The following is an 18,300-nucleotide window of genomic DNA, read 5'->3' as shown; positions in this document are numbered from 1 at the left end:
TGGCTTTGTTATGTTTTGCATACGAATATAATGAAGATCGCTCTTATTTTGGGTTTTAAAATTAAATAAAAGCAATGTTAGTGGGAGTTTCTTATATTAAAACGATGACTTGCGATTGTCTGTGTTCAAAATCTTATATATAAAATCGGCTACTATCTATTTTTCATACCCCTAAGTGATAAGGGTTGTTCACCCTTAACTTTTGTTTATTTATATGGCAACACAACGTTTGCCGAGTCAGTTAGTCTTTATATAAACTAATCATTACCTCAAGATGTATATTTTAGAAAAAAACCTTCATATATTAAAAGAGGACGTCAACACTACGTTACGATTGCTTTTATACTGGCCCACATTAAAAGATTATTATAAGGCAATATTTACTGAAGGTACTAAACGATGTTCTCGTACTATATATGTATATTAAATTATTTCAACCACAATCAATTTCGTTCGCTTCCTCCGCTGGGCTTAGATCTCTTCTGAAAATGAAAAAGTATACGCATTGGGCATAGATTCTAACCTTTGGAAAGCGTGGTAGGCTTAATTACTATGTTTTTTCTTCACTGATAAGTCAAGCGAAAAGTAGTACTTATAAAAAGTTTGTTTCAATACACACATAATTTCCAAAAATAAAACAGTCTATGTATTTGAACCTACAACCCCTAGCAGCAGAATCAAGAATTCAATTTCTAATAAAACAAACAAGCAACAGAAATCCTGAAAATGATCACCTGTTGTACAGATTTATTGGCTATTAAAGACAATTATTAATACAGATTCTAGCATTGGACTAACCAGCCGTGAAGTGACTGATCATATACCTATCTCTAAATGAATAGAATAATAAAGAAAGTGAATACATTCGTATGAAACATTCCTTTTTTACTGATTTTATTTTTTTAGGTAAGTACATCAAGTTGCGTCAAATTGAATAGCATCATATCCACATCTAAAATAATGGTAGCAACGTAATGTCTAGAATTTTAAATCGTCACGGTCAGCGATCAGACACTTGACATCTGTAGTGAATATAGGACTGGATTGCATTGCTATCGGAGAGGACTTCTGTCTTTACAAGGAAGTTAGTGAACCTCGCCTAAGTTATCTGCTTATCAAAATTGGTGGTAATCGGATATAAAGTAGATATATGGGTGGTGGTGTCACTGCCCAGGTGGTTTCACAAAGGGTCTTACTGTATTTAAACCATTTTGAGCGCCTACAATGAATTTCAATTTTACATCTACTGGCTGTAGTAAATATTATTATACCAGGCAAACAGAATTTATTGATATATTGTGAAATAAATAAATCACTTATATCAATTATAGTGCGATTTGTCGACAGTTTCAAGAAGTTATAGTAATGTAAGTCAATTTCCGATAAGCATGATAAGACGTGTGACAAGTTACTGTGGGTGACAGATGGTCATGCATCACGGTATGCGGTAACTTTCACGAGGAAGCGAATAAATTGATTACTGTTTTATTTAATGTTTTGCCACCTTTTTTATCTTAATTTATTTACCAGCTTAATTAGTTTGCATTTGCATTTCACTCGAAGTAACAATGATTCATAATAATTAAGGAAATTTAATTCGCGTAGCTTATAACAGATCGCTATATTGAGATATTAGCATTATAATAACGTGCTGTGCAACTTTAAATGATAGATTAATAAAGACTCGTAATATTTTAATATACTTTATAGGCTTTATAGGCGACGTACGCGCTTTATATTTTATAGGCGACAAATTGTTTATTATAATTATTATTTTATTTAATTTTTCATTATTTCTAGTTTAATACTGACACAATACTAAACCTTATATTAATTAAAAAAAATAATATTGTTGAAAAAAGAACAATAAAGAAAACAATTGACTGTTGTGAAAAATCTTCCGTGAAATAAATTGTTCGCAAATTGTAACTGCGCAATTAGTAGATTTTGTAGTGAATTTGGAACTTATCGGTGATTACTACATACTTAAGGTATTTTTCATTACAGTAAATTAAATAATTCACATTTAGAAGCAGTGACGTAATAGTACGGTCGGCGATAGTAATTTTGTAGAACTTTTCTTAAACTTGCGTGCGTATAAGCAGTTCTGTAACGACGATGGAAATCAGAAAAGGTTCTCAAATGTCTAGGTACTGACTGCCATTCTTGCTAGTTATAAACTTTGACTGACACTCGCTCTCGTAACTACAAGTAAATTGACTCTCAAAAATTCGGGTATGTATTTTACAAAATTTAAATTTAGTAATTGTAGTAGGTAAATGAAATCGCAAATATTAAATTGTTTTTATATTTTTTATTTAAAAATATATTTTTACATCTTAATTCATAGAATTAGTTAAAGGCAGTGTCGTTTTCAATTTGTTTTTGAGTATTAAAATTATTAAAATTAAAATATATAGTTAAAATGTTATCACAATTTCGTGGTAACCTCGAAGTATTTTTATAGCTATTTCACCATTTTATCATTAATTATATTTAACTTTGACTAATTAGGTACGTTGACATCGAGATTTTCAGGGTATTAATAATATCGTAGGTTGAATGATAATTTAGTGAAATAACCGCGTACACTACAATTTTATCATGCAACAATTAAAATATGTTAACTGTAAATAAAAATGAAGTTTTAACTTTAAGTAATTCGAAATTAGTTATCTTATAATAATTCAGAGCATCAGAATTATTTTAAGCATTTCTGAATATTCCTCACATTTCGCATAAATAAGTGTTGCATAATACATTTGTAGCCTAAAATAAACACGTTTCTTTAAGCTGCATTAAGATAATAAAAATAAGGAAGTATAGTTAATGTAAATATATTTACCAATTATTCATAAAATCTGGTTTTCAAACGGTATTTGATTTCTTTAGCAAAATACTACTTAACGTGACTTTTGTAAGTAGTAAATGCATATTATTACAGTAATAAATATTTTCACTATTTATGCACTGTTTTAGTGTACATCATTAAAGAAACATGTTCATTAAAATAACGTAATAATGATAAAATAAAACAATAACAAAAACGCTTGCGACTTCAAGTACAACGGTACTCAGTTTGGTATCACAATAATTAAAATTATGGCATCTTAGTAGAATTGTACCCTATTTGCAGCACTAGTGGTCCTAGAACACGAATGGTACGGCTGGTTTGTCGTAGAAGTATCCCTGGTCAGGTATGAAAGGAGGTCGGCTGGTGTATGGTATTCTTGTGGTTACGGGAGGAACATAAGTTGGGTAGGTTGGTCGTTTCGTCGTGATGAACACGGGAGCCTGAGTCGTTGACGAGATGTATACAGGTGGTCTCGTTGTAGGCGGGACGTATGGTGGTCTTGTAGGGTATGGCAGTGGATTAGGGGGCTTAGGGTAGTCGTAACCGGTGGTGCCTTTTGTAGGCGGGGGTGTTGGAGGAGGCGTTGGTCGGGATGGTGGTGTTCTTATAGTAGGAGGTATGTAGGTCGGTGGTGGAGTTGGGGGTGGAGGGGGCCGCGTGGGTGGCGGTGTTGGCGGCGGAGTAGGTCTAGGTGGAGGAGTTTGTCTAGTAGTAGGTGGTAAGTAAGTTGGTGGTTGCGGAGGTGGCGTTCTTCTCGTTGTGGGGGGAAGGTACGTTGGCGGCTGGGGTGGCGGAGTTCTTCTTGTAGTTGGAGGTGGTGGGGGTGGTGGAGGTGGTGGCGTGCGTCTTGTTGTGGGAGGCAAGTAGGTAGGGGGTTGCGGTGGTGGCGTTCTTCTGGTAGTTGGAGAAGTATATGGAGGTGGTGTCGGTCTAGCGGTGGTCGGGAATGTGAACGGTACTGATGGCGTGGGATAGTCGTAGCCTGTTGTCCTGTATACTGGTATTATGGTCGAATAAGTTGGTGGTCTCCTTGTAGTTGGTGGTGGTGGTGGTCGCCTAGTAGTCGGCGGCGGTGGTGGAGGTGGAGGTGGTGGAGGTCTAGTTGGCGGGGGAGGCGGCGGCGGTGGCCGCCTTGTAGTCGAAGGTGGTAGATATGTGGGTGGAGGGGTTGGCGGCGGCGGCGGAGGTGGTGGCGGCCTTGTTGGTGGAGGTGGAGGAGGCGGCGGTGGTCGCCTTGTCGTTGGAGGTGGTAGATAGGTTGGTGGCGGAGGTGGAGGTGGAGGAGGCCTTGTTGGTGGGGGTGGTGGTGGAGGCGGTGGTCGTCTTGTAGTTGAGGGTGGTAGATAGGTAGGCGGAGGAGTTCGCGGCGGAGGTGGCGGTGGTGGAGGTCTTGTAGGTGGTGGTGGTGGCGGCGGCGGTCGCCTTGTGGTTGAGGGTGGTAGATATGTGGGTGGAGGGGTTGGCGGCGGAGGTGGTGGTGGTGGAGGCCTTGTTGGTGGTGGTGGTGGCGGAGGTGGTGGTCTTCTGGTTGTTGGTGGCAGATAAGTTGGTGGTGGGGGCCTTGTAGGTGGCGGGGTTGCTCTTCTTGTTGTTTGTATCGGGAATGTCACAGGTCTTTGAGTCTGTGGTGGAGGGCGCGTGGGTAAAGTAAATGGTACAGTAGGTTTGGGATAATTGTAACCAGTAGTTCTGGTTTCTTCCAGCAATGTACTATAAGTGGGTGGTCTCCGTGTAGTTGGGGGTCTTGTCGGTGGCGGGGGAGGTGGAGGTGGTGGCCTTGTTGGAGGTGGCGGAGGTGGTGGAGGCGGCCTTGTTGGTGGTGGCGGAGGTGGAGGTGGTGGCCTCCTCGTGGTTGGAGGTAGATACGTCACTGGCCTGGGTGTTGTTGGTGGCGGTGGAGGCGGTGGTGGTCTAGTAGTTGAAGGTGGTAAGTATGTTGGTGGTGGAGGAGGTCTCGTCGGTGGTGGTGGTGGAGGCGGAGGAGGTCTTGTTGGTGGTGGCGGCGGTGGTGGGGGAGGTCTTGTGGGCGGAGGGAAGGGAACTCTAGGTGATGTGTAATAATAGCCTGTAGTAGGGGGCTGTGGAGGTGGCGGTGGTGGCGTACGGGGCGGTGGAGGTGGAGTACGTGGTGGTGGGGGTGGAGTACGTGGTGGTGGGGGTGGAGTGCGTGGTGGCTGTGGGGGCAGAGGCGGTGGGGGTGGCGGTGTACGAGGAGGCGGAGGTGGCGTCCTTGGTGGCTGCGGTGGCGGTGGCGGGAACGGTATTTTTGGCTTATCGTAGAAATATCCCTCTTCTTGCGGTGGTGGTGGAGGTCTTCGAGGTGGTTGAGGCGGCTGTTTTGGCGTAGGTGGCAATGGGTAGAATGGCCTAGGTTGAGACGGTTCTGGGACTAATGGTGGCGGAATTCTTGGTGGCGGAGGTGGTGGTGGAGGCGGAGTTCTTGGCGGTGGCGGCGGCGGGGGCGGAGTCCTTGGTGGCGGCGGTGGCGGCGGCGGGAAGGGAATCTTGGGCTTCGGGTAGAAATAGCCATCTTCATTCAGATCAGCGTTGATGGGTGCGCCGAGGACCGCGTAGTTCTGGTTGGGGTAACTGGGGATAGCGCGCGGGGGTCGGTCCGCTTGGCAGGTGTGGTACACCGCCAGCAGCACCACCGCGATGTGCAGTGACAGCCTCTGAAATTGAAAACATGGGTTTGAGTAATCGAAATCATTGTAGTAAAGATTAAGTAAGATCTCTATTAATAAAACAAGGATTTAAAACTTGTGTGGCACAATGGTTACTGATCTGGTCGACCAAATAGAATTTTTATGTTCCATTATAAGTTCAAGTGCGACAATAATCTCTTAATATTAAATAAGTGTACGGTTGATTCTAGTTTCAATTATCTTTTTTTTATAAAAATAAAGACGCCCAATGTAATAAATTAATATTCATTCTCTTATTTCTGATCGACACGTCCTTATGTTTTTCAATCAGCCTACCTATCTCATTATTGTTTTATATCACAACATTAACATAAAGTAATTGATTGTTTATTAAAATTTCCTTGTAAAGAACTACTTAATTTAATTATGGAGCTTATAACATCACATGTCACTGTCAGTCAAACAACGCAAAAATAATACGACATTGAGAAATGTTTTCCCAAGACGATTGGTAGAACTGTGTTTAATAGAATTTTAAAATATTTAACATTTTGAACTGAGATGTCAAGGATGGCGCTTGCTGTTGCAACGTGTTTAGTTTGAACATAGAGCGAATGTGAAATAGAAATGACCGTTTTTGCACTTGTTGATTAAGTAGCTTAGGTATGTTAATTTGGTTTTATTACAGGCCACAAAGTTGGAAACTGTTCAAAAGTTACAACCACACCTGTCACAGTATCATTAGTGTACAATTTAATTACGAGTCATAGATTAGTAAAGATTACTCACTTCTAACAAGAAAATGTACCCAGTTTTGAGAATTGAAATAGTTGAGTAAAAAAGTTTTGCCACGTCTCCGTGCTAAAATGTCCCTAAAATATTTGAAATAATTATTTATTTATTATGTAAATTACACTTTATTAGTTATTTATTCGTAAATTTTCTCTAAAAATGTTTTTATTTGTCAAGAATTCAAAAAAGAACTTACTAATAAGCCGTTTGTGGCTTCATTCAATTACAAGGCGGCGACGTATCTTTACTAATCTATGTTACGAGTAAGTATGCTGACATCAATAACATGAAAACAAAATAGAAATACATAATACATAAATATAATATACATAAATATTTTCCATGCTGGAAATCGAATTTGGAACCACTGTAACGGATCAACTTCAAGTTAATCCAAATACTTAATCAAAAAATGTGGATATCATGTAGAGTTTTTATTGCCACAAAGTTATATTACATAGCTATCTGTACCCTTAGTATGAGTTTTTACGTTTTGACAAAAATGACTGTTTTTGTTTACATATTTCCCATATAGTTTCAATTAGTTTCGATACAATCCGCTAGGGACGCTGATTGGAAATGAATGGGCAAATAGATAAACAAATACCAAAACAGTCATTTTTGTCAAAACTTAAAAACTCATTGTCTTCTCGTTTGTTTTGTTTGGCTAGACATCAAATATATTAAATGAAATCAGCATGCATGTGATCATCAAGCATCTGTCAACGATGACACACCGGCTCTGTTCGTTGTTTACTCTGTAGTTAAACATTGCAGGTGACCCTAAGGTCGGTCTTGTCGACGTTACTTGATATCTATCAATTAGATGGTATCGTTTACTGCGTTGACAACATACGTGATTTGGCGGCGAATTTTCGCTTTGCTAAACATTCGTTTGTAGGCGCTGGTTTGTGTACGTAAAAGATAGTCGGTTGTGTGATGACAGCTTAAGATAAAGGGTTGCTAATAGGGTCCTGATATCTATAAGAGAGTTTTGGATTAGGTTTGGGTTTGTGTAGCCATACTTTAACATTAATCCATCCATTTACTATTACTAGAGAATAAAATATTGTTATTTTTATTTGATTCCGTCATGGATGTATTCTAAATTATATGAATTGAGAAACCTACGAATTTGAAGATGATAGAATTTCTATAGTACAGCAGTAGTAGAATCTGGACGCATAACCTCACAGCTATTTCTAGCTGTGCTTATAAACCCATTAAAGACTGTTCCACACCTGGGCATGCCTCTCCTTTCACAATAACTGGGACCTAACAGACATGCTCTACCAGTTGTGAACTCAAACGTTGTTAACGCACAATTGCGTAAATGTGAAATATATAACTAGAGAGATCAAACTATTTCGTATTAGCTACTATTGACAGATGAAGAAGCTAACCAATATCAAACATGCAGTGTTCAAATGTCGCCAAACATTTGACGACACATACTTGACAAGGGAGACGAGTAGTGCAAGTAAATACGATAAACATTGGTATTTGCGTTACTTTAATAGATTTGACAATAATAATATGTATTTTGGTGTCACAACACCTGTTTTGTAATGTACATTTTTATAAGACAATTTGGTTTTGTTTCGTAATTAACAAAATATTTTTCTTGTAAACGAACGCCTACTAGTTTTATTAGCAATATACCAAATGAAAATAATTGCTTTTAATATTTATTTAATAATAAGGTTACATATTATGCGGCTTTCCTTATATTATGCAAACATTTTTTTACTAAAAGATAATTATTAATTCATTTTTAGGTATTTGTAGGATTAAAGAAACTATTTAATTGAAGTGAAAACTTCTTTGGCGGTGTTGTGCTCTTTTTGTGATGGGTAAAAAATATTAAACTCGCGTTCTTTAACCGAATATTAGTAAGACTGTCATGTTTGTGTACGATAGAGCAATAAATGAAAATTTTGAAAAACATAAAAGATAGTACTTTTTTACTGGTAATTACAGCAATCGGTGCAAAATTATTCCCCAACTATTCAAAATATCAAAAGTGCACTACTTAATATTTAAGTTTTCACTTCTGCCCGCACTCCTGGAGTGCAACCCGTTGGTTTCTTTTATACTACTCGTAATACATATAATATATATAACCGTAACGTCAAATCGAATTAGTTTATATTAGTTAAATAAGTTTTCCACACGTGTAGACTGACGCCAAAGAGGATTTTGATAATGTGACCTAAACAAACATATAATACTGACTGCCTTTTCCATTTACTTATTACTATAATAATGACCACATAAAAATTTGGGCTTATGTATTGCATTCATTAAAAATACAATACTTATGTCTTAGTAAATTTTAAAGTAGATTACGAATAGGAACTTACACATGAGTTTAGTTAGTAAATATTGTCCGAGGGTACATTACATAAGTGTACGACTGGTTTGGCTCGCAGGAAGCATAATTTTGAAGAAGCTCAAGGTTTTCTGGCTTGTATGTAGCCAGTAGAATGTAGGTTGGTGAGTAGTGCAAGGTAAAGGCGAAAGAGATATGTGATCTATTTTACTATTTAATAATACTATTTACTAACGGTCATAATTTAGATTTTCTAGGCTTTAATGAAACGCACGCATTTCTGATTTTGCGTCGGTTAGAAATTAATTACTGCTTCCTTAAATTGTGAAGGAAAAATACATGTCTACAAAGCTCTCAGAAGTGTATGAAGTGTCACAATTTTAAATTTAATATTAATCAGTAGGTAACAATGATACTGTAACTGACTTTGTATAACGGATTGAGAATCATAATGATTTAAAGAGGGTTATGAGTTCGGTTCCCTGACGGTCCTTTGGTGTATTCATCTTCTCTCAGCTAAAGCCTACTTCACTTGTACTTGAATAGCAATAGATAAATCATTTTGTAACTCATGATGATTACACGTATTGTTACGATAACAATCTTCGAAGTAAAGTGCAACGGTAAATGCTTATTCAATGTGTAAGCCGCATGACGCCCTTAAATCAAAACTGCCGTAACGTAAATGTAATGGTTTGAAGTGAACTTTAGTGGCAACGACCACGACACGACTACGACAGGCTGATGAACAATGACCTTTGTAATTGTTTATGTATAAAATATTATGATTGTGACACCTAGAAAGCTTGTATATTGTTTACGATTGCATATAGGTATATGTCCTACTGGGTACGGATCTCCTCAACAATAGAGGGAGTCCTAGAGAGTACTTCGCGAATTCTACAACTTTGCACTAATGCGATAAGGATAACGGCCTCCACCGTTTTAAGTAGATTTGGGATATGGGATTTTTCATATATGAGGAAATGAGATTAACAATGAAAATAGAGAAATCGCAGCATTTTGCTCGATTTTTTCGATCAATTCGTGTCAATATTATAGATATTAAAAAATAAGTATCTTTAACATTACAAAACATAATTATATCCTTCGCGATGATATTACATAAATAAGACTGGCATAGTAAAGCAATTAACACGTTACCTAGACAAGACACACCAGTCACTTTTCTTTCTTAGTAATTAGGTTGTCTTTTGTCCTGTCAAAATGAATCGTAAGTAATAAATACAAGTTTAGGCGTAGAGCCAATAGTAATGCAAATGGTCTGGAGGCGTTACGTGGGTTGCTAAAAGTCGTCTGTTGGCATATTGTTCAAACTTACGAGTTAACATAAACATGGTAAATTCCTTATTTTTAGGTAGTTAGTACTGACATTGGAGAATTACTACTAACAAGAATATTGCAGACACAAATTATCTTTTAGCAAAATTGGATATTGAAATACTATGTATAATAAAACAACAATCCTAATGAATTCAGATATTTGTCTTGGATGTGGGTGCTTATGTGATGTGCACAAGGAATAATGTGCTTTAAATGAAATACTGCGTTGATTTTCAATCAAATAAATTCAATATTGTTATCATAGACCCACTTCTATTTACTTGCTGGACATCAATATCCTCCTAGAGTATGAAAGGTTTAGACCACGATACACTCCGTAGAGCAATTGCTCGTTGATAGATAACTCTCTCTCTTTAACCTTTAAATTACATTATTTCACATTTTCCATAGGACTCCTGTGTTGGGAGTCCAACCGAGGTTTGTACTTTGAGTTTCAAACCATTGAGCTATCCCTCCCTACTTTCAACATCAACACAAAATTGCTACCGTATAGCAATATTCTTTGTAAAATAAATATGTATAGCAACAAACATTTATTAACGCTAAGTAATGTTTATCAAGAGTGTTTAGATTGGATTGGTAGTTAGGAAAAACCATTTCAAGGCACTCTTACCTCCCGCTTTGGAAAGGATTACGCCACAATATTATCACAAGTAAATAGTCATAAGTGGACATTATTATCACACCGTACTCAAACACCTGTAATACATAGCTTACGTAAATGTTTCGACGTCTTTCCTTTGAACCTGACCCCGTTTTTGCTAAACAAAACAATATTGGCACATTTGCATTTTTTGAAAAGGTAATTTCCGAAATTGGAAAACCATTATTAGAGCATGGAAAATTGGTTTCGCAAGTCGAGTGAGTGGTAGTTTCCACGGTTTATGTTGTAATATTTGTGGTTTTAAAATACGAGGTTCAGTGCTGCGATTACAAATAAAGAATGAGGTTAATACCATAACCTAGCATGCAGGACAAGTGCGGATTAGGACTTCACATAACTCTAATACTTATTTCGAAGTTAAAACCACTCGACTACACTGATTTATCAATTTTGACGATGTCTTTAGCTGTAATTCGAGCTTTAAACCGTAATTGTACTTATATTTCAACTCAAAGTCAACGCCAGATATCCCCATTATGTCAACCAATCAGCGTAATTGGCAAACGACTAGGCATTTAGGGGTATGCATGCACAGTATGCACATGCAACGAAAACGACGATTCATCAACAACCGGCGATCGGCGCTCGAGTGATTCGTGTTGTCGCCAATTAGAATGACATAAGAGTTCTTCACATAGAACCTAATAGCGTGAGTAGTGTGTACATTGAGGATTAAGGAATGGAATAATGTGTAATGAAACGTAACGAAGTGTAATGAAACGTAATGACGTGTAATTAATTGTAATGAAATATAACGGAAAGTAATAGAATATAGATAGTGAAGTGTATAAAAATGCAGTTAATATTAATGAATTGTAATGAAATGTAACGAAATGTAATGTATTTATTTTGTATATAGGTTTGCAAGGAACTGCCCCTGTTATCAGAATGCTTTTTCCTTATACTAAAATCGTATTGGCACTCGATGAAAGATAGAATAGATTTTAAATGAGTTATAAGGTAACGATAAAACTATTTTCATGAATAAGGAAAATATAACGGTTAATTATAAAGATTTTGATCACCATAAAATCAAATGTATAAACATTTGGATATGCTTTTCCTTGGTCGAAAAGTTTAACTTGTTCGCTATTAAAAACTCACATTCTTGTCCGATGGCGCAAGACACCTTATTCGGATGCCCCATCTGCCCTTTAAGGACAGTTGCACAATTTATTGTGTAGTGATGAGCTGCCTGTTTCGAAGCGTGATTAATTAGGCATAAACGACGGCGCGGTTAAATTTTACGACATTGAGGAATAATGGAAAGAGATAAAAAGTTAAGCTTGATATTAAGGAATGATGAGGAGGAATAAACAGTGGTGAAGTCTACATTTAGTGTGAATTCAAAAAAGTAAGTAAGTAATGATTAGTTGCATGAACTTTGGCCTATTATGTCGGCGGTCCAGGTACAAATTACAGTCTCTCAGTCGGATCTCTGTATTTGTTGAAATTATGGGCGTATTACATATTAATGATCATTTATTTTAACGATGAAGGGGATCATCATAAGGAAACCTACATTTCTGTAAAGTATTTTAAAAATAGTTGTTAAATGTATGTGAAGTAGATTAAGCACAAAAAAGTGTTAATGTGCGTACCAACGTAGATACAATAATTTTCAATTAAATAAATTTCGCAAATAAGTGTATTCAGATTTTAGTAACTAATTTAAAGCTTATAAGCTTTTATTGAACACGTCTGCATGCTAAGTACATTAAGTACCTGTTGCGTTCAAATTATTTAAAATCTTCATAGTTGTAAATAAAATTGATAACTAATTACAACATGATTATATGCACGAAAGTACCTATTTTATTTAGTTGGAAGTACAACTAAGTTGTTAATGAAAACAAATATAAAATTATATTTTAATAGCTACGTAAAACGTTTACTCATTAATTCTTTGTATTGTGGTGCAAAAGCTAATGTCATCCTAAAGCTGCAAAGGGCTACATACATACGAATAGCTACATAAATATGAATATATCATATTTATAAATGTAAACTAAAATCATAATATTACTTTGAAAATTACTAATAACTTTATATTAGTTCCAAATGCCAAATACACATAATTAATTATTGCTTTGACTTCAATCTGCTTCGCAAAGTTTAATCCGTTCACATATCAAGTAATAAGTAATTAGCAGATATAGTATCGTAGAACCTTTATATTTCATCCTAAATTAAGGATCCAGATCTTAATGATGCCTTGCATATAATCGACCTCGACCCGACAAACCACGATGACAGATCATCTGCTGTTTTAAAATAAAACGCAATAATAAACTTGTTATGTCTAAAGCCATGCTGTTTATCTGTGTTAATCAGTCTTGATTACTTAATTATATTTATATATATTTCACGGAATGTATATTTCACATATGCAGGTACCTTATGTTAAAATTAGCATGTTGGTGCCGCGAACCTTTATGATTTTCTTCTACCAAAATTCGCTCGATACATATGGAGAAGGAGAAGAAGTTCATTTCAATAATATTTAGATGATAAACTTGCGATCTACAGATGATAATATATTGACGGAAATTTTTGTTACTTTTAATGACTTATTTGTAATTTGTTTAAAGGTAGACATGGCGCTATCAGCGGAACTAGTATTAAATGTTTATTTTCAAGGTCTCCCTGAGGACCAATTTATGGACACAAAATGTATGTAAAATAGGAATGTTAAACACAAACAAATATAAAGCCACGCGCAGTATGTAACCAGTCTCTAAACGTATATAAATGAAACGGGAAAGATCACAGCTGATTACAATTTTTTAAATGCCCTTGACATTTTTCTAGATATCTAATATTATGTTTTGCGAGTATTGCCTTACAAATTAATGTAATAATAAGGAACATAAAAACTCAATTTTAGTCACAAGTTGACGATAGAGGATATCACGAAATACTTAACGAACATAAAAATCACAGTACAGTATTGTATTGTACGTATTTACAGTACTTTAATAAGCCTTAAAAAGGCATAACCAACTAGAGCATGTGGGGTCCACTTTAAAAACATTTGAACTACAAGTCAACAAATCCTGAAATTTATGCATTTAGGAACTCGAACCATTTTAATAGAATCGTCGTAAAAAAGGAACAAAATCGATGTCCCAATAACATAATAACGATTATGTATGTACCTGATAATTTAACGATAAGTACGCTTAAAATAATGTTTACGAAAAATGCGGCCAGAGGTCGCTAGTAGCTCACCTGCTTAAACTTTGACTTCTCGAGATTGTTAGGCTTATTATGGCGATAATAGTGCGTTTGTGGTTTCGAATAACTACTAATTTCTTGAAGTCAAAACTAGCGTTATACCGCGCTTTTGTTTGCGTAAACTAGTTATATAGACTAGCGTAGTAATTATAGTACTAACGTTATACCTGTAATAATTTTTAAACTCATACCTGCACACTACACAGTCCTGTCTTTGATGAGTAAAGTAACAGCTCCATTATAGAAATATGATTAGTAATCATCATTACATGTGTGCTTAACCAAATCGAACCCGGAACTCTCCATGAGTCAGGTCAGAGTAGAGAGCTCTGCGTAACGCAGGTCCAATGTATTTAATAAATAACGTTTCTAAAATTGCTCGGAACAAGATAGCAAAGAAAAATAATGTAACATATTGAGTATAAACTCGTAGTTATTAAGAAGTCACAGACAGACGACAACATGATTTATATAGATTTGTGGGGCGTATTTGGAATGTCACGCAAAGCTTCTGCTAAGGCATCAATAATCTGAGATTGGTTACGCCCCGCCTACTCTGCTAGGATTGAGACCTCAATATTGTTGAATGAAATTCACATTCCGCACGAATGATCCAAGGTCGTTTTGACAAAAAAAGACCTCTTCCAGATTTATTAAAAGAAATGTTGAAGACATAAATTAATATAATTAATGTAATTTATACATTTTTATTTTTAAATAAATATGCTCGAGCAACAGACCGACATCAGATTCTGTTGCCCATAGGTATCTAAATCAACCCCAAATAGGTTCAGATTCCTAACCAAGACCGGCTACAGACCTGTTGCTACCCGTGATGACTAAGTTAGACTTCCTCGTGAACGTAAGTAATTCTCCCTTATTAGGTACACTTCAGCACTTGACACTGCTGTTATGAAGAGTGGCGATAATTCCCATAATTACTTATCTTTAGTTTTAACGCATCGTTATAAGATAGATAATGAGAAAATTCCACCGAAACTACGTCATAACTGTACTTCTTAAGAGTTTCTGAATAAAGCCTGTTTTTGCTTAACAAGGATGCTCCGATGATCCGTATTTTTCTTCCGTGACCACTTGACGACCTCTTCGAAATTTATTTACCTTTAATTTGTACACGAAGAAACATTTATCGACGTCTGGATATAAAACGTTTATGTCATTATGCGTGTTATTACGTTTCGTTAAGAACGAAAGTGCCTTGAGAGATATTTATAGCGTGTAACAACTTGTGATGTACACCGCTATGTAGGCGTTGACATTGGAATTCTAAATCACTTTGCATTAATAAAGTTTTCGTACATTTTAGGCGCTATCCCAAACACATAAGAGCCATCAGCACCATTATCTTAAACGTTAAATGTTTTAAATATTCAGCTAAATTATGCATCACGAATTATGAACGGAAATCCTGGTGTAAACAATAATAGTTTTAAAACAATAGAACAGCACATTTACTTGTAAATTCCGAAGAGAATACAATGCAGAATTCTTGATCGCACAAGGTAAACCGAAAACTGTATACATTGTTTTTGATATAAATTATTTATTTAAATTTACGAATTCTCGAATGGCTGATTGATTGTCTACATATTAATATGTGAATTTGCATCGAGTGTCTGTTGATCGATTGTTGAATAAAGCAAAGGAGAGAAGTTTAGTAATTTATCTTAAGCTACAGAAGCATTATACTAATATTATGAAATTAATTTTATCGGTTATAGCATTGGTCTTAGAAGTACCTGATAAGAGATGGCGCTACTCGACCCTGAATGCTATCAAAGATTTTTTAATATTATGTATGTTTTTTACAGGCTGTGATTTAAAAACAAAGCGGGGCATGAACGCTCCCAAATATGATCTCGACTAGTAAGGAAATCTTCCTTTACCATAACACTAGTAAAAATACTTCATAATTGATTTATGATTAATGATCGTTTTGATACGATAAATAATAGTAGCAATTCCCGCTAATTAAATTTGGTAATTGTCCTGATTTTTATTAAGGACTTTTAAGGAAAGTTTCAGACATGAAGCATGTATTCAATACATACAATACTACAACTCTGTTTTGAAAACCGCTACTGTCAATAATTAATTAATTTGCACCAAAAAATGTTATAATATTTCAGATAGTATCAAATTATTTATTTACATAATTATGTTTTCGTTCCACGAAATTTTGATTTGATTCAATCATCAAATCCTTTTCACGATAATAACAGAATTTAATCAAATCAAATCTTAGATTGATAATATAATATGTCATAATGTAGACTTGCCTGTAGACATAAAGTTTTAATCATAAGACAATTTATTTGAACGTGTAAGTTGAAATTAATCTAGTCTTTTGATGCTAATAGCGAATCGAATTAATAATTGCATTTTACTATAACCGCAGGAAGTTGGTTTTAAAGTTTGAAAAACAATTATAGATATTATTAGCAAATATTACTAACGGAACTTCGATTAGTGTGGTTGCTATGTCCTGGTTTGATTGTGATATTCTAACTCGTCTCTCTGTCGTCACGGGAGAAAAGTTTTTGTAACCAGATTCGTGATTTACAATATATTTAACGATATTTATAGGATACAGTGACCTTTAAAAAATGATCACAAAAATACTGGCAATACGCAGTATGTTATATTATACGGGTATAAATTATCTCAGAATAGGAAGGGTTGAGCATATGAAGCGTATTGGTAGACTTAACACATCTTGAAGAAATTTGTTCTGACTTAAGGAGAAAACCAATTATAAATTACATTGACCTTAGTACCTATAAATAATTCCGATTGAATTTAATCGGTAATCGAACCCAACGCCGTAGCACAGTAGCTATTGATGTCATTGATTATACTCCTTCAGTAGGCATTACTTAACGGACTTCGCAAGTTTATAATCTTTATGATGCTGCTTTAAAATATATTCTTGTCCAAGGCTCTTTACATTTGTATGTTAATTTGAATGTTTATAGTATGTTTTAAATTGTTATCTCATTATAAACATGTAAAACAATATTTAGAATCACGTGTTAAAGTAAATAGTATAACAAAGGATTTATTTTAAGTAGTTATAAAGCGATTGCTTTGAAGTAACAATATTGTGCAAAAAAGAGAGACTCGTAAATGTCATTTAGTACTTTAGGAGTTTAGAAGTTGGTAGCTTTATGGTTCTTCTCCGGAGGCACCGCTGCCATATTTTTCTGGCCTAATACAAGTGATAAATGCTGCTTTATTCCCGTTTGAAGGATGTGATAAGGGTGTTCCAATTTAGTCCTCAAGGATAGCAATGCATCTTTGGCCGATCTCATGTGGAATTTTAATCTTATCTAAGTATGAATACAGATTTCGATGGGCGGCAGTAGCCACTTACGTTCACGTGGACTGCATGGTCGTTTGTTACTTCATAATTATAAAAAAAACTATACTGCTACTAGATAACTTCTTTAATCAAAATATTATTAGTATTACCATGTAACTAAATGTTTATTGCCATTAATAAATAAAATAATAATACCCTAATATTATCGTTTGGTGCAGATTTTAATTCATAATGTGACACTAAACTTGAGATCCAGTTTGCTAAAAATAGTAGCTTCGTCTCTACATGATCATTTTTTGCATCATATCATTCGCATTTTTTGAGACTCGTATTAAATTATTTGTCTTCTATTTTTTATAAAATTGTTTGTAGATTAGATTTCTAACTTTACTTAAAAATAAATCAATGAATAACACATATTGAATTACTCGTTTCTGCTTTCAGGACAGGAAGGAGCTTTCGCCTTCACATTTTTTTATACCTGTTAAAATTTATATTTTGGGGCGCAGTGCATTTTTATTACTTTAGACTTCATAAAAAGCCTATGAAAGTCGTTTTTCGCACAGGTCGTTTACTTGTTGGTCCTGCTTGTTATATCGGATAATAATCGTTGAGCCTCTTCGAAGGGATAATGGGCCCTTTTGAAATATTCGCTTGGACATGTCTTGCAGTCTAACCTATACTATCCTCCACGTCATTATATCCGCAACACATCACTGCATGCACCTGATACCGGATTTTATGACCGGTCAGAGAGATAGAAAAATAGTAGTGTGAGGTTACGAATTTTGAAAGAGTTAAATGTAAAATGTTAAATGTAAGTTATATGTAAAAAAATACAAATGTGGCTACTTATTAATAAGTTTAATAAGAACTTGTGAACACAAACTCCACAATATTTGTCAATCCACAAAAAAATGTCAGAAGCACCAGACACACTTAGCAACATTTAAAGAATTCAATAAAACCGGTACAATAACTACTTATTCAATTTTGAGTGTAAATTCCATCATGCGGCTCGAGTGTGTACGTGTCAATATATTGAGAAATAGTGCCATCTTCGGGGAA

At 35.5% G+C, this 18,300-nt stretch overlaps 1 protein-coding gene across 1 annotated transcript in view; it reads right to left on the bottom strand.

The window, feature by feature from the left end:
* Nucleotides 1–2,294: 2,294 nt before the first annotated feature.
* Nucleotides 2,295–18,300, bottom strand: part of LOC140751034 (uncharacterized) — a 30,650-nt gene continuing 14,644 nt past the window's right edge. Inside the window, exon 2 of the mRNA XM_073084846.1 lies at nt 2,295–5,526. Coding sequence (XP_072940947.1) covers nt 3,148–5,526 — 2,379 coding nt within the window. The 3' untranslated portion in view covers nt 2,295–3,147. The remainder of the gene's footprint in view (nt 5,527–18,300) is intronic.

This window comes from Epargyreus clarus, unplaced genomic scaffold (assembly GCF_041222505.1).
Source record: "Epargyreus clarus isolate Ecla_fem2 unplaced genomic scaffold, WU_Ecla_fem_2.2 ptg000021l, whole genome shotgun sequence".
Classification (NCBI taxonomy): Eukaryota; Metazoa; Arthropoda; class Insecta; order Lepidoptera; family Hesperiidae; genus Epargyreus; species Epargyreus clarus.
This window is presented reverse-complemented; position numbering and strand designations above follow the sequence as displayed.